This window comes from Ylistrum balloti, unplaced genomic scaffold (assembly GCF_031769215.1).
Source record: "Ylistrum balloti isolate Yb309-2 unplaced genomic scaffold, AGI_CSIRO_Ybal_v1 Utg370138, whole genome shotgun sequence".
Lineage (NCBI taxonomy): Eukaryota > Metazoa > Mollusca > Bivalvia > Pectinida > Pectinidae > Ylistrum > Ylistrum balloti.
This window is the reverse complement of record NW_026782146.1, coordinates 112,787-136,170: the sequence shown is the minus strand read 5'-3', so window position 1 is coordinate 136,170 and position 23,384 is coordinate 112,787. Positions and strand designations below refer to the sequence as shown.

At 36.0% G+C, this 23,384-nt stretch overlaps 2 protein-coding genes across 2 annotated transcripts; one reads left to right on the top strand and one right to left on the bottom strand.

Moving 5' to 3' along the window:
• Window positions 1-2,284: 2,284 nt before the first annotated feature.
• Window positions 2,285-7,673, top strand: LOC132550644 (large ribosomal subunit protein uL10m-like). Its single transcript, XM_060214735.1, has 5 exons — window positions 2,285-2,313; window positions 3,538-3,734; window positions 4,219-4,406; window positions 6,376-6,512; window positions 6,980-7,673. Exons 1-5 carry the CDS (start codon window positions 2,286-2,288, stop codon window positions 7,213-7,215), a joined length of 786 nt encoding a protein of 261 aa, XP_060070718.1. The 5' UTR covers window position 2,285; the 3' UTR covers window positions 7,216-7,673.
• Window positions 7,674-12,487: 4,814 nt separating this feature from the next.
• Window positions 12,488-22,990, bottom strand: LOC132550659 (uncharacterized). Its single transcript, XM_060214750.1, has 5 exons — window positions 22,953-22,990; window positions 22,644-22,782; window positions 16,758-16,909; window positions 12,621-12,690; window positions 12,488-12,520 (listed from the first exon to the last, which is right to left on the bottom strand). The coding sequence occupies exons 2-5, from the start codon at window positions 22,719-22,721 to the stop codon at window positions 12,488-12,490; spliced, it is 333 nt and encodes a 110-aa protein (XP_060070733.1). The 5' UTR covers window positions 22,722-22,782; window positions 22,953-22,990.
• Window positions 22,991-23,384: the final 394 nt, after the last annotated feature.

The window sequence follows — 23,384 nt, the reverse complement described above, 5'->3', positions numbered from 1 at the left end:
ACTATGGACAGGTAATGACACATGTATCATATAGAGAGGTAATGACACAGGTATCACTACAGACAGGTAATGACACAGGTATCACTACAGACAGGTAATGACACATGTATCACTATGGACAGGTGAAGACACAGGTATCACTACAGACAGGTAATGACACATGTATCACTATGGACAGGTGAAGACACAGGTATCACTACAGACAGGTAATGACACAGGTATAACTATGGACAGGTAATGACGCATGTATTATAGAGAGAGGTAATGACACAGGTATCACTACAGACAGGTAATGACACAGGTATCACTACAGACAGGTAATGACACATGTATCACTATGGACAGGTGAAGACACAGGTATCACTACAGACAGGTAATGACACAGGTATCACTATGGACGGGTAATGACACATGTATCATATAGAGAGGTAATGACACAGGTATCACTACAGACAGGTAATGACACAGGTACCACTACAGACAGGTAATGACACAGGTATCACTATGGACAGGTAATGACACATGTTTCATATAGAGAGGTAATGACACATGTATCACTATGGACAGGTGAATCACAGGTATCACTACAGACAGGTAATGACACAGGTATCACTATGGACAGGTGAAGACACAGGTATCACTACAGACAGGTAATGACACAGGTATCACTATGGACAGGTGAAGACACAGGTATCACTATGGACAGGTAATGACACAGGTATCACTATGGACAGGTGAAGACACAGGTATCACTACAGACAGGTAATGACACAGGTATCACTATGGACAGGTGAAGACACAGGTATCACTACAGACAGGTAATGACACAGGTATCACTATGGACAGGTGAAGACACAGGTATCACTACAGACAGGTAATGACACAGGTATCACTATGGACAGGTGAAGACACATATCTGTATTTCTGTCATATTATCTTACATAGGCATGATCATCTGATTGCTTTTCGCGTGATATAACAAAAACACTGATTTTTGTTTGTTTGGTTTTAATTTATCAGTTCACCAAAGCGGGCAGTCGATCTGCTTTGTCATATTTTGACATCACAATTTCTGACTGGCGCACTCAATGAAAATAAAAGGAGATCGCAATAGGTCATCACTTCGGTCTGATGACCTAAAAACGCACCAGAGTATAGAACACAAGTGACACATACCTGTACATGTGTGTAGAATCAGTACACGTGCGAATTCATTTGTTAACAGGCAGATTATGTTTTGAACTAGTCTTTGTATTGATACCATAGTTGAGATTTAAAAAATTAAAAAAAGAAAAGATATAAAAAGAAATAACGTTTTATTTCCTGATCTGGTCTGGCACTCCCATCCAGGATCATTTCAGTAAAAGTTGTGTTATTTAAAAACATATAGAAACACTTTAATTTGTCCATTTATATTTCTTTTCAATGCCAAATTCATTAGACGATAAATGCACTTTATATCGTGGTATGATTGTACGATCACTGACCCTAGAAATAAACCTTTTCAAGTCTAAAACTTAAAAGTGAACGATGACTTTTGCGTTTAATCAATTACAGTCAGATTTCTATATCAAAACTTAAATAACACGGAGGGCAGGAGGTTTACAAGTTATAAACGAAAATCTGTTCATTCAAGCATGGAATTTTAGTTATTCATATCATCGTTTTTCGTCTTTCAACTAGGGCGGGGCCTCGTCTTTCAAATACATTTAGTTTATTGAAGCAGGTGAGCGATAAAGGCCCTATGGACCTCTTAGTTATGAAAATAATAAAATATCCCGAGCAAAGAAAGATTTCTTTTCCTTCCAAAAAGAAGTTACATTTTATCGGCACAACGAATATTTACTTCTTTTTTTAGAAATATGATGTCCGTTCGAATGTATGATTGTAATCTATACATCTAAACCCTCCTTGGAAAGTAGGGCGGGGCCTCGTCTTTCAAATACATTTAGTTTATTGAAGCAGGTGAGCGATAAAGGCCCTATGGACCTCTTAGTTATGAAAATAATAAAATATCCCGAGCAAAGAAAGATTTCTTTTCCTTCCAAAAAGAAGTTACATTTTATCGGCACAACGAATATTTACTTCATTTTTTTAGAAATATGATGTCCGTTCGAATGTCATTCAGCATGTTGTGCAATTTTGTTAGTACACACCATAGCTTTTCCTGCTGTGGATTTACCTTTGTTGTATCTTTTTAATTGTAAGATTGGTTGGAAATTGAAAATAATATTTTTTCCGGAACTTTAATCCGGTACCGATGTCTATTTTACGCGAAAAGCAAGATGGCGTCGCTTGTGAAGTCGACACGAGGTGACGATAGTTTTCTAACGTTATTATTTGTCTTAAAAATTCTTCAATGGTGGTATTATATTATTATTGATATGTTTTGGTCAAAACCAACTCCAACTATCTTAAATTTGACTGCACGCAAATTATACTGGTTCGAATGTTGTCTGTCCTTCCTACTACTTGTCAAGTTCATATTCTTGCGCAGCATTTGGTGAAATGTTTTGAGAGTGTACGCTTGCTAGCCTATATTGTTACTACTCGTCTGCACACAGTGTCTCATTTAATTGTAAAGTTTGATCTCTTTTCGGCTCTAGTCTCACATTCCCTTAGACTTATCGATTGTATGTTGAAAAATCCGGATTTCTGCAGGTTCGTAAATTACATGTCAATTTTACCAAATGTCTGTGAAAACAGACGTATGGTATTTATTTAGGGCTCTGGTGAAAAGAATGCTACCCTGATGGACAAAAAGTCTTTTTTTCCTCTCCCGTGATTTGTTAATAATATGAAAGAAACAACTCTACTTTTGAATATATCGTTAAAGCTGTTCATAACTACTCATTTGTTTTTACATTCAAACTACACAATGTATTCAAAAGTACTTAAGTTAATGTATGTTATCTGAATAGATTTAAGTTATTATTTTGATAACCATCCATTAAGTTATCCTACATATAATTATAAATTATCTAAAGAAAAAAAATACACCTGTATTTTACGATTGTTCCACAATACATAATCATATCAAGTCTTGACTCTGGCCCTGATACAACTTTACCTCTTGAGTCTATTTTAACAGATTGGGACTTTGAACACTTTCAGAAAGTTGAGACTGTCAAAATTTTTCAAGACTTTTTTTTTGTTAAAACCTTGTGGTGCCTTATTTTCATATCATACATACCACACTTTCAGTAAGTGGCAAAATTTTCCATATTTTCAACCCAGATTTTGTCTTGCAATGTGCAATCTCCTGTAGTTTATAATTTCCTCTCAGATTTATTTGTTGCCATATTTGTGTCACAAAACATATTTTTTCATGATATTTGGGGATAATTTTTAACCATTCATAAATTACTTGAAATTGCAGTTGTTAATCAAGTCATTTCTACTCATTTTATCAACTGTATGTGACTGTCCTGTATTTTTGTCCCCCTGGAGTTGGCTTAATTAAAATACTGACTGAAGGAATATCTGAACATTTAAATCTTGTTTTCTCCATATGTCAGATGTTGATTGATTTTACAGTGTGTCTGGCCCCGGTATGTCGTACATGGTCACAGCAAGTTCGAATGAAGCATAAGTTTAACAGTAAAAAACCTTGGAAAAATCATCGCTCCCACAAGTACAGGATATTCCAGGCAGTGACACAACCATTGTATGTACATGAAGATTATCCAGTGCAAACATGCCCTCGTTTGGAGAGGAAAAAAAACCTTCAGGAGGTAGGTACATGTGTGTCTATATATAAGCTCACACAGTTAAGCCCACTACAAAGTGTCTTACTGATCAAATTTGTCTGTAGCCATTCCTCATCCATAATTATCAGATGAATAATTACTGAAGATGATAAATACTTACAGGACATAGAAACATATTTGGTAGCCAGACTTCATATCATCTTGAGACAATGCTGTATTATTAGCTCAATGAACACTTGCAACAATTTGAATTATAGTTTATACAATTCTATATTATTAATTAAAGTTGAATTTATTATTAGTTCACATAAGATTAATGAATCCCTTATTTTTTAAACCAATTATAGTCCAGACGACTGAGGGATGCCAACAACAACAAAAAAATTGTGTCAGCTTGCTAGAATTATCTAGAATAATAGCACTAATACCAAATCTTTTACAATAACTTTTGATTATGTTGTGGTATCCAGAATTGTACATAACATCAACAGTCTACTTTGTCTTATAGAATGCTGATGATGCGATGTCGCCTGCCGAGGAATTCATCTATAGGGGATGTGAGCATATGTTTCAAGAGAACAAGATGATTATAGTGTGTCAGGTGCTGCCCTGTCCTGCTGTTGAGGTAGCCAAGGCCAAAGGATTACTTTTAAAATTTGGACTGAAACTCAAAGTCTACAGCAACAAATATGCAAGGTTTGTGAATAGTGAATATATATAGTATCATGCATTGATATGTGTTTTATAGACAAAGAATTTGCAAATCAGAAGGAAGGAACTTGACAGCGTAGAATAAGGCTTGTCAACACACTTTTGACATTTTTAGGGATACAATGTGATGGCCTGATAATCGCTTGTCTGCTGATTATTGCTTTTCCAATTGCACTGATCAATTTTGACTGAGCCAAACCAGTTATCATTAAAACATATGTGAACATGCCTTCCATGTTTTTCCATTCAAATATGCACCAGGAGGTCAACATAATCATGATGATACTTGTCAGTATAAAGTATACAACAAGCTGAAACACTATCCATACCGGTACACCTGGTTGTGTACAGAAATTTCCTACTGGTACATGTGGTTATGTACAGATATAACCTACCTGTAACCTGGTTATGTACAGAAATTTCCTACTGGTACACCTGGTTATGTACAGATATTTCCTACTGGTACACCTGGTTATGTACAGATAATTCCTACTGGTACACCTGGTTGTGTACAGGTATTTCCTACTGGTACACCTGGTTGTTTAGAGATATTTCCTACCTATACACCTGCTTATGTACAGATATTTCCTACTGGTACACCTGGTTGTTTAGAGATATTTCCTACCTACACACCTGGTTATGTACAGGAATTTCCTACTGGTACACCTGGTTGTTTAGAGATATTTCCTACCTATACACCTGGTTATGTACAGATATTTCCTACTGGTACACCTGATTGTTTAGAGATATATCCTACCTACACACCTGGTTATGTACAGATATGTCCTTCTGGTACACCTGGTTGTTTAGAGATATATCCTACCTACACACCTGGTTATGTACAGATATTTCCTTCTGGTACACCTGGTTGTTTAGAGATATATCCTACCTACACACCTGGTTATGTACAGATATTTCCTTCTGGTACACCTGGTTGTTTAGAGATATATCCTACCTACACACCTGGTGATGTACAGATATTTCCTAAGATGAACCAAAATTGTGAATTATACAGTCCCAATATCCCCATGGGCCTGAAGGGTGTTGCCAAAAGGGTCAAATTGACTCAGATTTCAGAGGTTATTGATTTTTCCCCAGATTTTCTATTTGCAATGGTGTCAAAATGGATCACTTTATCCCTTTGTGACATGAAGCAATAACACACATTTGTGTATATGAGCTGACATTCCTTAGTTTTATGAGAAATCTCAGGCAAGTGTGGTATGTTCATTCTTGGGGATGTATAATGTTCCATATCTCTTTGACATTAATCCGAGGTGTCCTAATAAGCCCATCCACATTGTTTAGTAGACAACAACTAATATATCATTTTCCTGACTTGAGTCAATGGTGAAGTGTTGACTCCATTTTTCAGGGCTTAAAATTGGATGAGAGAGTAAGACTCAGCTCAGGAGTCCTATGAGTCTAAATAGGAAATTCACAAAAATAACTTAGGAGTAGCTAATTTCTGAGTTAAAATATTATCTACCAAATTGGTGTGTTGGTGTGTAAGTTTAATGACAATAGATTGTAAAAGTTGAACAAGATTCAACTTATAAAAAGCTGCAAAAAGGTTGAACAATACTTGGCACCAAAATCTCTCTTGAGAACTGTTGTATTCCATCCTCTTGGCATTTGTATCCTAATAGCTTTACACATTTTTTCCTTTTAAAGTCATCTGTGAATATTGATAACAGCAAACTAGTGCATTTTATTGAAAAAAATTGATTTGAAGGATGTGTATTGTGCATCGTATCACAGCTAAACATAATGTTGCAATCCTACGGCAATTGTGTGATTGTCCACATTTTACATCTCTTGTTTCTTTGTATACACCCTCCATATAAAAAATAAAGCAAAATTGTAAAGTAACTGAGGTGACAAAGACTGCATCAATAAATGAATAGAAATAGAAAAGGTAGGCTGCTGAATTTGTTTTTATCTTCTTTTATAGAATGGCTGTGACTGGAACAGAACTGGAAAATATGAAGCCATGGTTTCAAGGGAGAAATGTCTTCCTTGTCTCTGAAGAGCAAAATATAGCAGCAGTAGTGAAAAACCTTCGGAAAATACCGTTTTTATTGATGTTAGGTATGAAATTGTGTTCTTATATTTTGTGTCGTTAATCCCATATATACAGTGAAACAGGGACAAGTCAACTGGATCAAATGAAATATTTGACTTACCAGATGGTTCGACTTTGCCATGTTGCTATGAACAAAGACATTTTGCATCGAAGATTGACCCTATTTTCATCAGCTGTTTACCCGATACATGTCTCCTAGCATAGTGTGACAGTAATGAATAAATATCTTTTATCTAAATAAACAATTATAAGTACAAATATAAAACAAAATATGTAATGTGAAACACTCGACATTGAATTGAACTCAGTGAAATTGATATCCTAAGTAATACAAACACTGTATTCACATTTATGTCTTTAAGGGTAACTATGATGTATACTGTACAATGAGATTATTAAATATCTGCTGTGCATGTATTTGTGATCATTTTGATGTTTTGCCTAATTTTTAATCTGTGCCTTCATTTTTTAGGCGGGCTTGTTGATGGGCGGTTGCTCACAAAGGAAGGCATAATGACACTATCCAAATTGCCACCAATTGAGGAGCTGAGAGGGGAGCTCTGTAGCATTCTAAATATGGCTGCTGGGGGTCGCACCTTGTCCCTTCTCGATACACATCAACAGACACTGGCCACTAATCTGGACCAGTTGGTGAAACAAGGAAACACTGACCCTTCATCTGAAGAGGGTGTCAAGAACCAAAATTAGAGCGTTGTTTTGATCAATGTGTTATCAATTTGTTATAAATTATAAATCATGGAAGATTGTGCTGTACAATAATTAACCAAAGAGGATTACAGGTCAGCATTCAATCAACCATCAAAATTGCGAGCCAGTGTGTAATGAGTCAGAGAGAATTGCTGGTCAGCATTCAATCAACCATCAAAATTGCGAGCCAGTGTGTGATGAGTCAGAGAGGATTGCTGGTCAGCATTCAATCAACCATCAAAATTGCGAGTCATTGTGTGATGAGTCAGAGAGGATTGCTGGTCAGCATTCAATCAACCATCAAAATGTGATGAACCATAGAGGATTGTGGATTGACTAAGCACCTTTTACTAGGTCTCATCAGAGAAAGTTTGGATCATCATTTGTTGTCATTTGATAAATTTGGAATTGTCAATGTTGAGCACTTTTCAGTGAATAAATTTAAGTCAGACTCCTAATTCACTATTTGCTTTTAGCTATCAAGAAAGAAAACATTCATTGATCTAGCAGAAATGTTTCATTTTTCTAGCAGAAATGTATGCCAGTCCTTTTTAATATATGTCTGGGGATAAGATATTTCAGGGATCTTTTGTTTTTCATCTTTTATGGAAATTGGTATAAAATACAATGAAACACTTACATTATCACCAATAAACCTGTTTATTGACACACATTGAACAAAAACGAAACATAATTTGATAAATAGAATTAAAAAAAAAATTACATGCATACAGTAATAGAGTCAAATCAATGTTTAAATGGCATAGGCCTCATACCTTCTATAGAGGCTACAAATATCCAGATAACTATCATATCTATCAAATAGCAATCAAATTTTACACCTACTTAAATCTAAGATTATTTTAAATCGGAAATATTCCTGTGATTGACTGACAAATCCAGGTATAAAAACTTACTTTAAATCGCTAATCTGATTATATCGCTTAAATCGCTAATCTGATTATATCACTTAAATCGCTAATCTGATTATATCACTTAAATCGCTAATCTGATTATATCACTTCAATCAAGACTCTGGGCTTACAAAAATAATACTGATGGGTAATAAATAAATAAACAAATATATAACATGTGAAAAAGGAAAAAGAGTGAATCAATATTTATCACAAATACCAAACTCACAGTGCATCAGTATAAACAAATTAACAACTACAAGATGTTCCTCTAGTAATACACTTCCAAGGAACCTAACATGATAAAATAGGTTTAAAACTTGATGGAAACTACAGGCTGCATCTAGAAAGTATTTATCCTTTTCTTCTTACTTCATGAAGATTCAAAGTGCATGGTTTAATAGCCTTTTCACAGCTAAAATTAAGAAAAAAACTTCTTGAAAGACATCAGATATAATGAAATTGGATAGGAGTTCTGAGTGAGTTATCTCCCTTCATTTACAATTGGAGTAAGACATAAAGATAATTTGCAAGATATTCCGAAAAAAAAAAAAAAAAATTATCAGTACAATTATTGCACCTGGTAATAAAACTGGATATTTTATTTTGACTCAAGTATAATGGTTATTATTTTCTATAGCTTTATAATCAGAAGAAAAAGTTGATTGGACTTAAATGTTCATGTCACGATCTTATGTGTGATGAGACCACAAAATATTTTCACAGTTGAGCACATGAATATGGTAATGACTATACAATATTTAGCATGATATATCATGTTTATGAAAAAAAGCATTTCCTGGAAAAAAGAAAATAAAAAATAAAATGAAATCCATTTCCAATCAGAAGGTGTTTAAAATAAACACTGATTATGTGGTTAGATAAATTTTGATTAACATTAAATTCCAAACAGAAACCTCATTTCATGGAAATTCAGCAAAATCTTCCAATTTGCATATATTCCCTATTTTTCTGATTAATTTTCAACTGTTTAAAACAGAAAATTCCCGAAGGAAAAAAACACCCAAAAAAATGGCATTTGAATATTGTATTTTCTATTTGCTGTTTAAAACAACCAGTGGGGTAGAATTTCACCATTAAGATCTATGATTCATTATCATCAGAATGTTGTTCCAAGGTCCAGTAGGGTCTTCACCACTGACTTTGGTAGTCTGTTGACTGGAACAAAAAAAAAATCTTAACTTGTACTGCTGTAGTTATCTGTCCAATAACCCTAAAGTTGCACTGCTGTAGAGATCTGTCCAATAACCCTAAAGTTGTACTGGTGTAGTTATCTGTCCAATAAGCCTAAAGTTTTACTGGTGTAGTTATCTGTCCAATAACCATAAAGTTGTACTGCTGTAGAGATCTGTCCAATAACCCTAAAGTTGTACTGCTGTAGTTATCTGTCAAATAAACCTTAAGTTGTACTGCTGTAGTTATCTGTCCAATAACCCTAGAGTTGTACTGCTGTAGAGATCTGTCCAATAACCCTAAAGTTGTACTGCTGTAGTTATCTGTCAAATAAACCTTAAGTTGTACTGCTGTAGTTATCTGTCCAATAACCCTAAAGTTGTACTGCTGTAGTTATCTGTCAAATAAACCTTAAGTTGTACTGCTGTAGTTATCTGTCCAATAACCCTAAAGTTGTACTGCTGTAGAGATCTGTCCAATAACCCTAAAGTTGTACTGCTGTAGTTATCTGTCAAATAAACCTTAAGTTGTACTGCTGTAGTTATCTGTCCAATAACCCTAGAGTTGTACTGCTGTATTTATCTGTCCAATAACCCTAAAGTTGTACTGCTGTATTTATCTGTCCAATAACCCTAAAGTTGTACTGCTGTAGAGATCTGTCCAATAACCCTAAAGTTGTACTGCTGTAGTTATCTGTCAAATAAACCTTAAGTTGTACTGCTGTAGTTATCTGTCCAATAACCCTAAAGTTGTACTGCTGTAGTTATCTGTCAAATAAACCTTAAGTTGTACTGCTGTAGTTATCTGTCCAATAACCCTAGAGTTGTACTGCTGTATTTATCTGTCCAATAACCCTAAAGTTGTACTGCTGTATTTATCTGTCCAATAACCCTAAAGTTGTACTGCTGTAGAGATCTGTCCAATAACCCTAAAGTTGTACTGCTGTAGTTATCTGTCCAATAACCCTAAAGTTGTACTGCTGTAGAGATCTGTCCAATAACCCTAATGTTGTACTGCTGTAGATATCTGTCCAATAACCCTAAAGTTGTACTGCTGTAGTTACTTGTCCAATAACCCTAAAGTTGTACTGCTGTAGATATCTGTCCAATAACCCTAAAGTTGTACTGCTGTATTTATCTGTCCAGTAACCCAAAAGTTGTACTGCTGTAGTTATCTGTCCAGTAACCATAAAGTTGTACTGCTGTAGAGATCTGTCCAGTAACCCTAAAGTTGTACTGCCGTATTTGTCCAGTAACCCTAAAGTTGTACTGCTGTAGAGATCTGTCCAGTAACCCTAAAGATGTACTGCAGTATTTGTCTGTCCAGTAACCATAAAGTTGTACTGTTAAAGTGTTGGGACAGCGAGAGATATGTCTGAACATTATGGGAGATGTTGGGACAGTGAAAGAGATGTTAGGACATTGAGAGATGTTTGGACAGTAAAAGAGATGTTAGGACAGTGAGAAATGTTGGGACAGTGGAGAGATAATTGGACAGTTATTGAGATGTTTGGACAATGAAAGAGATGTTGGGACAATGAGAGAGATGTTGGGATAGGGAGAAATTTGTTTGGACATTTTTGGAGATGTTAGTACAATGAAAGAGATGTTAGGACAGTAAGAGAGATGTTAGGACAGTGAGAGATGCTAGGATAGTGAGAGAGATGTTGGGACGGTGAGGGAGATATTGGAACAATGAGAAATGTTTGGACAGTGAAGAAATGTTTGGTCAGTGGTTTGGTGGTGAAAGAGATGTTTGGATGGTAAGAGAGATGTTGGGACAGTAAAAGAGGTTTTGGAAGAGTGAGAGAAATGTTTGGATAGTGAAAGAGATATCAGGATGGTGACGGAGATATCGGGACGGTGATTGAGAGATATCAGGATGGTGACTGGGACAGAGATAAAAAAAATTATGCCGACTGGCAGATTTCCGCCTTTTTCATGACAAATTTGGTCATTTTTGAGATCGATGCAAATTCGATGAGAAAATTTCAAGGGTGTGGTGGTGGGGGGGGGGGGGGGGGGGGGGGGGTAGGTTTGTTTTGATGATGCATTTTATTTTTAAGCAATCTTCATCAAATCGGTTCTTAAATCCTTCGATTTACATGCCCTTATAAACTGTAAAATTAAACATCGAGCAGCAACGAGCACCGAGCTTCCGGTATTGTCAAATCGATAATACGAGGGAAGATAACTTTTACATCAGTTCAACGTATGAAAGCTATAGTTGAATAACAACAGAGATGAAAATTTTCCGCCGATCGACGGATTTCCGCCTTTTCCAATGCCAGCCATTTTCATCTCTGGGATATCAGGATGGTGATTGAGAGATATCAGAATGGTAACAGAGATATCAGGATGGTGATTGAGATATCAGGATGGTGATTGAGATATCAGGATGGTGATTGAGAGATATCAGGATGGTGATTGAGATATCAGGATGGTGACGGAGATATCAGGATGGTGATTGAGATATCAGGATGGTGACGGAGATATCAGGATGGTGACGGAGATATCAGGATGGTGACTGAGATATCAGGATGGTGACGGAGATATCAGGATGGTGACTGAGATATCAGGATAGTGACGGAAATATCGGGATGGTGATTGAGATATCAGGATGGTGACAGAGATATCAGGATGGTAACTGAGAGATATCAGGATGGTGACAGAGATATCAGGATGGTGACAGAGATATCAGGATGGTGATTGAGATATCAGGATGGTGACAGAGATATCAGGATGGTGATTGAGATATCAGGATGGTGACGGAGATATCAGGATGGTGACAGAGATATCAGGATGGTAACTGAGAGATATCAGGATGGTGACAGAGATATCAGAATGGTGACTGAGAGATATCAGGATGGTGACAGAGATATCAGGATGGTGATTGAGATATCAGGATGGTGATTGAGAGATATCAGGATGGTGATTGAGATATCAGGATGGTGACGGAGATATTAGGATGGTGACTGAGATATCAGAATGGTGACAGAGATATCAGGATGGTGATTGAGATATCAGGATGGTGATTGAGATATCAGGATGGTAACAGAGATATCAGGATGGTGACAGAGATATCAGGATGGTGATTGAGATATCAGGATGGAGATTTTAAAGACACGTGATGTTTTAAGATACACGCTTATAATATGTTTGTCCCTAAAACATTGGACTGGACCTCTCCTGGTCCATCTAGTAGACAAACCACAGATAAAATAACATTTTTGAGAAAAACTGGCGATAGCTGAGAAAGTTGAAATATCACATTATCCAATGATATAGTGTAACTTACATTAAATCTTTTGGGCAATTTAGCCGAATATTCTACATTTTGTTGTTGTCTTAAATCTTCTCTTCTTTGCCTACAAAGTAATTAAAATACAAATATCAGCATCACCAACAAATATTTAAGCAAGGTGATTCAAGCGTCATTCAAACAGTAATTGTCTCACATAGGCAAGGTACAAAATAATTGACCTATCTGAAGGGGTCATGACCTCTATATACACATTGACTGATCAAGACATATCAACTTCACCGTTTATCTTTAAGGGGTCATGACACCTGTATACTAATTCACTGTGACTGTCCTGTCTGTAGATAAGGAGACATGACTTCTGTATACAAATTCACTGTGAACTGACCTGTCTGTAGATAAGGGGTCATGATCTCTGTATACTAATTCACTGTAGACTGACCTGTCTGTAGATAAGGGGTCAAGACCTCTGTATAAAAATTGATTGTGGACTGACCTGTCTGCAGATAAGGGGTCATGATCTCTGTATACAATTCACTGTGGACAGACCTGTCTGTAGATAAGGGGTCAAGACCTCTGTATAAAAATTGATTGTGGACTGACCTGTCTGCAGATAAGGGGTCATGATCTCTGTATACAATTCACTGTGGACAGACCTGTCTGTAGATAAGGGGTCATGATCTCTATACAAATTCACTGTGACTGACCTGTCTGTAAATAAGGGGTCATGATCTCTATACTAATTCACTGTAGACTGACCTGTCTGTAGATAAGGGGTCAAGACCTCTGTATAAAAATTGATTGTGGACTGACCTGTCTGCAGATAAGGGGTCATGATCTCTGTATACAAATTCACTGTGGACTGACCTGTCTGTAGATAAGGGGTCATGACATCTATATACTAATTCACTGTAGACTGACCTGTCTGTAGATAAGGGGTCATGACCATGACATCTGTATACAAATTCACTGTGACTGACCTGTCTGTAGATAAGGGGTCATGATCTCTATACAAATTCACTGTGGACTGACCTGACTGTAGATAAGGGGTCATGACCTCTGTATACTAATTCACTGTAGACTGACCTGTCTGTAGATAAGGGGTCATGACTATGACATCTGTATACAAATTCACTGTGACTGACCTGTCTGTAGATAAGGGGTCATGATCTCTATACAAATTCACTGTGGACTGACCTGACTGTAGATAAGGGGTCATGACCTCTGTATACTAATTCACTGTAGACTGACCTGTCTGTAGATAAGGGGTCATGACTATGACATCTGTATACAAATTCACTGTGACTGACCTGTCTGTAGATAAGGGGTCATGATCTCTATACAAATTCACTGTGGACTGACCTGTCTGTAGATAAGGGGTCATGACATCTATATACTAATTCACTGTAGACTGACCTGTCTGTAGATAAGGGGTCATGACCATGACATCTGTATACAAATTCACTGTGACTGACCTGTCTGTAGATAAGGGGTCATGATCTCTATACAAATTCACTGTGGACTGACCTGACTGTAGATAAGGGGTCATGACCTCTGTATACTAATTCACTGTAGACTGACCTGTCTGTAGATAAGGGGTCATGACTATGACATCTGTATACAAATTCACTGTGACTGACCTGTCTGTAGATAAGGGGTCATGATCTCTATACAAATTCACTGTGGACTGACCTGACTGTAGATAAGGGGTCATGACCTCTGTATACTAATTCACTGTGACTGACTTGCCTGTAGATAAGGGGTCATGACCTCTGTATAAAAATTGATTGTAGACTGACCTGTCTGTAGATAAGGGGTCATGACATCTGTATACTAATTCACTGTAGACTGACCTGTCTGTAGATAAGGGGTCATGACCATGACATCTGCATACAAATTCACTGTAGACTGACCTGTCTGTAGATAAGGGGTCATGATCTCTGTATAAAAATTGATTGTGGACTGACCTGTCTGTAGATAAGGGGTCATGACATCTGTATACTAATTCACTGTAGACTGACCTGTCTGTAGATAAGGGGTCATGACATCTGTATACTAATTCACTGTGGACTGACCTGACTGTAGATAAGGAGACATGACCTCTGTATACTAATTCACTGTAGACTGACCTGTCTGTAGATAAGGGGTCATGACATCTGTATACTAATTCACTGTAGACTGACCTGTCTGTAGATAAGGGGTCATGACCATGACATCTGTATACAAATTCACTGTGACTGACCTGTCTGTAGATAAGGGGTCATGACATCTGTATACTAATTCACTGTAGACTGACCTGTCTGTAGATAAGGGGTCATGACCATGACATCTGTATACAAATTCACTGTGACTGACCTGTCTGTAGATAAGGGGTCATGATCTCTATACAAATTCACTGTGGACTGACCTGACTGTAGATAAGGGGTCATGACCTCTGTATAAAAATTGATTGTGGACTGACCTGTCTGTAGATAAGGGGTCATGACATCTGTATACTAATTCACTGTAGACTGACCTGTCTGTAGATAAGGGGTCATGACCATGACATCTGTATACAAATTCACTGTGACTGACCTGTCTGTAGATAAGGGGTCATGATCTCTATACAAATTCACTGTGGACTGACCTGACTGTAGATAAGGGGTCATGACCTCTGTATACTAATTCACTGTGACTGACTTGCCTGTAGATAAGGGGTCATGACTTTTGTATAGAAATTGATTGTGGACTGACCTGTCTGTAGATAAGGGGTCATGATCTCTGTATACTAATTCATTGTAGACTGACCTGTCTGTATAGAAGGGGTCATGATCTCTGTATACTAATTCATTGTAGACTGACCTGTCTGTAGATAAGGGGTCATGATCTCTGTATAAAAATTGATTGTGAACTGACTTGCCTGTAGATTGGGGGTCATGACTTCTGTATAAAAATTGATTGTGGACTGACCTTTCTGTAGATAAGGGGTCATGACCTCTGTATACTAATTCACTGTGGACTGACCTGTCTGTAGAGAAGGGGTCATGATCTCTGTATACTAATTCACTGTAGACTGACCTGTCTGTAAATAAGGGGTCATGATCTCTATACAAATTCACTGTGGACTGACCTGTCTGTAGATAAGGAGACATGACCTCTGTATACAAATTCACTGTGGACTGACCTGTCTGTAGATAAGGAGACATGACCTCTGTATACAAATTCACTGTGGACTGACCTAACTGTAGATAAGGGGTCATGACCTCTGTATACTAATTCACTGTGACTGACCTGTCTGTATATAAGGAGACATGATCCCTATACAAATTCACTATGGACTGACCTGTTTGTAGATAAGGGGTCATGACCCTTGTATACTAATTCACTGTGACTGACCTGTCTGTAGATAAGGAGACATGATCTCTATACAAATTAACTGTGGACTGACCTGTCTGTAGATAAGGGGTCATGATCTCTATACAAATTCACTGTGGACTGACCTGACTGTAGATAAGGAGACATGACCTCTGTATACAAATTCACTGTGGACTGACCTGTCTGTAGATAAGGGTTCATGACCCCTGTATACTAATTCACTGTGACTGACCTGTCTGTAGATAAGGAGACATGATCTCTATAGAAATTCACTGTGGACTGACCTGTCTGTAGATAAGGGGTCATGATCTCTACAAATTCACTGTGGACTGACCTGACTGTAGATAAGGGGTCATGACCACTCTATACTAATTCACTTTGACTGACCTGTTTGTAGATAAGGGGTTATGATCTCTCTATACAAATTCACTGTGGACTGACCTGACTGTAGATAAGGAGACATGACCTCTGTATGCAAATTCACTGTGGACTGACCTGACTGTAGATAAGGAGACATGACCTCTGTATACAAATTCATTGTGGACTGACCTGTCTGTAGATAAGGGGTCATGACATCTGTATACAAATTCACTGTGGACTGACCTGTCTGTAGATAAGGAGACATGACCTCTGTATACAAATTCACTGTGGACTGACCTGACTGTAGATAAGGAGACATGACCTCTGTATACAAATTCATTGTGGACTGGCCTGTCTGTAGATAAGGAGACATGACCTCTGTATACAAATTCACTGTGGACTGACCTGTCTGTAGATAAGGGGTTATGATCTCTGTATACTAATTCACTGTGGACTGACCTGTCTGTAGATAAGGGGTCATGACCTAAGCCTGATGTGTCTCCAGGAGGACTTCCCAATTTTCTGAGATGAACTAGCTCTGTCTCGTAAGAACCTTGAGGAGCCTGCATCAGCTGACAGTCATCACGCTCATTGTCTTTCAGTATCATCATCTAAAGAGTGGAGAGGTAATCATGTGAAAACTTAAATAAGGGAAAACTATAGAGTGTTATATTGTCTAGATATCAGAGAGCCAACCTCTCCAAAAATATCATTTGTGAAGCAGTAAAATGTTGTACAATAACAATTAAAAAAAAAATTAATCTGTAAGGTTACTTTTAAGAATTAAAAGATTAAATATCTACTGCTGTTGGTTTGCTGGGCTCTAAATGACTTTTGAGTTGTACGAATTATACATATATTTGTTGTGTTTTGTTTTCATAAATTAAAATTCTTAATCATTTATTATCATATGGTAAACTTCTTTCCATTAATGTGTCATCACTGCTATATAGTGATGAATGACTGGTGTAATTTTTACTATAAACAAAACAAATCAATTTTTCAAATAATTCCGGCGATTTTTTTTAACCAAATAAAAACTATTGTCAGTAAAGACTATATTCACATATAATACTTTTTGTGATTTATTTATTTATTTGTCTATTTATTTATTTATTTATTTTGATATGTACTATAAAAAAAAAGAATCAACTCAAACTTGTTGCACTTACAAGACAGAATGACAATTGAAGTCTGGCTGCTTACAGAATTTGGCAGCTAAATCTCTAACTAAGCAGGAGGATAGACTTGTGCCAAGATAAATGTCGTGCAATATTGATAAATGGATATCACTGACACAGATCTTGATAATCTGTCTTACACAGTACGATATCAATCTGGGTCATTATGCACTGTTTAAAACAATACCTGAAAATCCTCAGAGTTCAAATCATAGTATTAAAGACCGAGAGGCAAACCTGAGTAAGAAAAACAACAGTTCATTCGACATGTGTAAGTTTTACTGACACATTCATCTCAAAATCTGAAAACAATCAAGGTTTTCATGTTAAAGGCAATTTCTGCTATGAATTACTGACCAGGATTTGTATGATTTCATAATGAATACCTGTCAATGTTCTACACTTTACATAGGAGAAAAAAAGCATGAAAAATATTTCAAAAACTATTAATATCTTTAAAACCAAATAACTGTGATATATGGGAGTAAAAAAGTGCTGTAGCATGCTGGATTTAACAAGTATTGATCTGAAAGCAAAAGAGATAAAAAAATCTTTCAATGAAACAATTTTGAAACAAGAATTTAAGACTTAAAGACTTACAAAAACAGGAATTTCATTAAATTTCTACCTGCATTTTAATGTTAAATGTGAATGATATACTAGATGTTAAAACCCTATTGTGAAGTATTCACTGACATATAATTCTAAATATAAACCACTTTGTATTAATATCCAACCAGTAATTAATCAAAGCCAGACAATCAATAAAAGACATCAGGGGAGCGATCAGCCCACCATTGTTAGCTTTACTTTGTTTTCAAATAATTCAGTATGAACTTCATATGGTAGATTCAACTTTGTAAAAAAAAAAAAATAAATAAATGATTTATTTATCGTCATGAATACATAAAAACATTCAACAATTTTGGAATTTATTTTTAAAATATTTTGATAAACATGAAATTAGACCTGTTGGTTGATCAGTCAAGTGACAATGAAAAATTATTCCTACCTCAATGTAGAGATTTACAATTCAAACCTGATATGATAACCGTGGTTTGATTTTAACCTTCATTGAAGCTTGAGATGTGTAGTTTGTTCATCTGTACTCTAAGGTCTACATATTTTGTTCTGTAGAATTCATTCATGATTGATTCTAATTTTTCATTAATAAAATTACTGTTTAAACTGGAATAATATCATCGTAACAGTATTCAGCTCAGCCAATATTTCAGGAATGTAGTGCAGGAATATTGATATACATATGTCATACCCTGACTTACACTGAACGAGACATAATGACACACTGTACTGGAATCAGTCAATAAAGCTGTGAGAATTTGTACAAATTTGGGGACTACAAACTGGAATTCAATAAAAGAACAATAGATCCATATGCTCTGTGTCGCTCACCTTGATTTGTTCAACTTTAACAATATATATATATATCTTACATTACAACCTTATAGTAAGAGTTTATATCTTCATGTAGATCCTGTATGTTTGACTGTAGATATTTGAATAGAGTTTGGTATTGTCCATGAAAAAATTAATGCAATTTCTGGAATAATACAAGGAGTCACAAGAAGTCAAAAAATTTTATAGTAACAGAAAAAAGATGAATAATAAAATGTCCTCAATAAGAAAAGGCACAACTAGTGCACTAACCTTTTATATATAGAAAGTTTTGTAGAATTTAATGGAACAGTTTTTAAGTTGTAGGCTGGAAAAGAAAGTTAACAATTTTGTGTTTTTTAGCTGTAAATATAAAATATAAAAATTGAAATGTTGTCACCAGCAAAAGGCACAACTAGGGCACTAACCTAATATATACAGTGAAATGGTTTTGAAGTTGTAGCCTAAAAAGGAAAGTAAACACTAATTTTGTGCTTTTTGGTTGTTACCATGGTAACAATAAAAATATGAAAAATAGAATGTCATCAATAGCAAAATGCACAACTAGAGCACTAACTTAATATATACAGCAAGTTTTGTGATGTTGAGTTGAACAATTTTGAAGTTATAGCCCGGAAAAAAATGCCTGGCAGCCCAAATTAATATTTCCAACAAACACTTTTCATCAGGGATAACAACAAGAAAGAAATGAAATGGTATTTTTTTTTATAGACCCTGTGAATTTTTCTAAAACACGATGACATGTTATAAGAGCAAATTCTATTTTACATCTTAAAACTATCTTCTGATTATAGAAGTTCAGGAACAGACAAAGCTTAAAGACAAATTCAAAGCTTATTGTTTAATTTTGGAAAACAGACATATATTCAGGAGACATTTGTTTTCAAAAAGGACTTGAGTTTGGAAAAATAAAAAAAAAAATCTCATTAAAACAAATACTGACATGCAGTGTACATATATATGTACATGTCTCAACAGTATTGTACTCCTGGACAGGAGCCCCCAGTGTGATGATGGTGTGACTAGTTATGATTAAATGTATTAATTATACATGTATGTATATGTATTTCAGTAGAAATATCTCCTGCTGCTCTGATGACAGATCAATACATTACATTGTTTTTGTTGAAGTGAAGGTGGCATCAGAAAAGCAACATTGTTGTAATGAACTGCATGCTTTTTTGACAATACTAGGTGTAAGAAAATTAAGAACATGGACATGAAAATGTACCATAACCCCTTAAAGCTACCATAACCCTTTAAAACTACCATCACCAACACTTATCCAGTATTAAGCATCACCAATAACAACTCTACAATCAATTTCACATGAAATTTACATGATGATTGACACCTGAATGGGTCACAGTCAGGTCTGATCAATTTTATTAATGGACCTGAACAGGCTGCTTGAAGGCAGAATAATCAAAGACATAGTTCAGTTAGAAAGTAAACACTGGTAAATGTCGTTCTTCTATCTAATGCAAAGTCTATAATATTGAGAGTTAAATGTATTCGAAAAAGTTACATATCAGAACAACACACTGCTTACCAAGGTATAACATAAAAACAGCCCCTCACCCCATCCCTTTTTCAAGTAAAATTGATCAGACCTGAAAATTATGCTTTAGGTATTATTACTCCGGACGAGAAACTCTGTACATGAACACATATTCTTACTAAAGATGGAGAGCGATGTAACAACGATGTTGAACTTCTCTGAAAACAAAGTCGGTGTTGACGATATCAAATATATTATACACATATGTGTAACATGGAAAACTTTGAAAAGAAAGTTGATGAATAAGCCTAGGCTGTCTGGAAATAAGGTTTTAAGCGTTTAGAAGTGATAATAAGTTTTCTCTAACAGATTTTATAATGTATGATCAACTTCGGGTCTTTTTTGTGATCTGAGAAGCAATGCCATATTTCAGATATTCTAAAATGTTGCTAACTCTGGAGGTGACAAAATATAGCAGTTAAAAGTGAAACAGGCAGTCATACACTGTCTAACTTATCTATGACCTTTTTTAGTGAGGACTAGGGACACCAGACTACCATATTCAACCTGTAAGTGGACTAGCAACTTATAGGTCTTTTGCTTGATGTTGGAAAATAAAATTTTAAGATTGTGCCTCAGGAAGCCTAGGATGATATCAGCTCTTCTAAGTAAGTGATGCAATGATGTCCCACTTTATGTTTATGCTGACCCCAAGATAATTGGCCTCTCCATCACATGCTCCGTGATCCGAAGATAACTGACCTTTCCATCACATGTTCCATTTCTTGGCCATGGAGTGACATGCAAAAATAATTGATAACATGTCTCTTCCTGGTGGAAGACAGGACCTGACATTTTCCTCGGATAGAAACCTTTTTCCTTTTTTTTATTTATTAATTTTTTTTTATATAACAAAAATACTTAGCTTAAGGTCTTACTAAAATCTAGAAGTAAAATATCTTTTTGTTTACCTTCTGAGTTATTTCAATAAATTCTATAAATTAAATATAGACACCATTTACTTTACAACTATTGGGAAACAAGCAATTAGCTTATATTAATCACTCTTGTTGGCCCATACAGAAGCATGAGAGCGTCGTTCTGTGGGAGGAAACCAAAGTACCCAAGGGAAAACCCACTTGGTCAGACAGGTGACCTCATACCTTTTCACATCCGCTCTGTGAATCAAACCCTGAACGGCTAGGTGAAAGGTGGGTGACTTACCACTGAGCCACCCAAACATCCATGATTCTATCAAATGACTCTCACAAAACTATATGAAACTGTATTGTAAGGATGTTGTTGGCATGATTTATATTGTGGCTTATTATGATACATTCTAGCAACTTACAATAAATACAAGTGAGAGATTAATGATATGGTCATTTTCAGAGTTAAATACTTAGCTTCTTTTGACACAGTGTTAGCAGTCAAGGGGGACATAAGACAGGGCAGAGAATGGGAGAAAGTTCCCTCACCAGCTCCTTAAGTATCTTTAACTCTAAATGACCTGGGCAAACTACTTTGGTGGTGTCAAGCATCCGTTAGATGTCTACATCTTCACGTTAATCATTCTCCTTCAACTAAAGATTTTGTCAATAAAATTGGTGTGTGATAAATACAGGGACGAAAAAAAAATTGTTACACTGAAGTTAGGTTGTGAAGCCTCTAAGAAAGTCAGCTGTGAAAAGATCTGCTGAAAGTTTGCACCATTCACCATTTTTTATGGTAGGAGAAAGGATGAGAGAATCAAAAAATGGGCATTGTTGTGTCTCTCGGATAAACGTGGCCAATACCATGTTACTAACACTACAAGTATGGTAGTATCTTTTAATAACAGATGTTTAGCATTTTCAGGTGGTATTTCACATCTGGTATTGTTGAGAAAATCTGTCTGAGCTAATGTTGTCAGCACTGGTGAAAGCAGACAAAACTGGATTCTATAATATGTTGGCCTCATCCATATACAACTGTATAGGGCCTGATACCGTTGTTAATGAGCAAGTTTGGAGAATACAAAACTTATGTTGTTCGTTAAATTTTGATCAATTTATTGATTGACTTTAGCATGGTCTAAAGAATGCATGCAACCCCCAATGTATCTATCAGCATCAAACTGACATTATGAAAGCATTGACTAATGGATAAATGGCCTGGCCCCAGTCCAAGCATATATAACCAATATGTCTTATAATTGTTGTAACGTTCCGATGAATATATGATCGTTTGTAAAGAGTATCGACTTACGCGAACAAAAGCCTTTCTCTCGTATTGGTTTTGTCGTCGTCTCGCCTCATGATGCTCGTTGATTCCTGAACAAGCCATCTTTAAGAGTAAATCCTACAGCTCCAATGAGCCTCCCGACTGTATCAAACGATTCAACCAACTGTAAAAATACAACAGGAATTAGAATTGTCAAGATCGCAGGCGGAAACAGTTGACATCTGATATTGCAACATCGTGAAAGTGATTATAATAATGCACTTCATATGAAACTTCTATGAAAATCGGACGTAAACTTTCGTGTTGACAACTAATTTCGATAACAATACAAACCTTCAGTACTGGATGAATTGTAAAAGAAATTATCGATTCACTTCTTAGGCAAACCTTTCGTTGCCTAGCACGCGGAACTGGATGACCTATGACCTAAAACAAAACTATGTAGTTATTACCTTATCTATCAAAAGAGTTCCGAATTAGGGGAAGTAATGAAAGCTATTAATGGCGTCAAATTTGGATTTTTTTTCATATAATTTGAAGAGATAATTTCAGTAAAATTGTTTCTAGTTTGCGCTTTATAGACATTATTAAAACGTTGCAATTGGAACTGACGATTGTAAGTAGATGTAAACTCCATTCCGTTTTAATATAGATCAATAAAAAAAGAAAAATAGACCACGATTTCAAGATCTTTAGCAAGTGTCATTCCTCTTACAAACCGTATATAATGTGGCTTGCAGCATAATCGCAAGCAGACATTCGCGT

What these genes read in the sequence shown, in the direction of transcription:
- LOC132550644 (XM_060214735.1), top strand. Translation starts at nt 2,286, where the DNA reads ATGGCGTCGCTTGTGAAGTCGACACGAG. An exon ending in GCTTGTGAAGTCGACACGAG is followed by an intron (nt 2,314 to 3,537) that starts GTGACGATAGTT and finishes TTGATTTTACAG; the next exon opens with TGTGTCTGGCCCCGGTATGT. An exon ending in GGAAAAAAAACCTTCAGGAG is followed by an intron (nt 3,735 to 4,218) that starts GTAGGTACATGT and finishes TTTGTCTTATAG; the next exon opens with AATGCTGATGATGCGATGTC.
- LOC132550659 (XM_060214750.1), bottom strand. Translation starts at nt 22,721, where the DNA reads ATGGCTTGTTCAGGAATCAACGAGCATCATGAGGCGAGACGACGACAA. An exon ending in AGAGAAAGGCTTTTGTTCGC is followed by an intron (nt 16,910 to 22,643) that starts GTAAGTCGATAC and finishes TCCACTCTTTAG; the next exon opens with ATGATGATACTGAAAGACAA. An exon ending in GACCCCTTATCTACAGACAG is followed by an intron (nt 12,691 to 16,757) that starts GTCAGTCCACAG and finishes ATTACTTTGTAG; the next exon opens with GCAAAGAAGAGAAGATTTAA.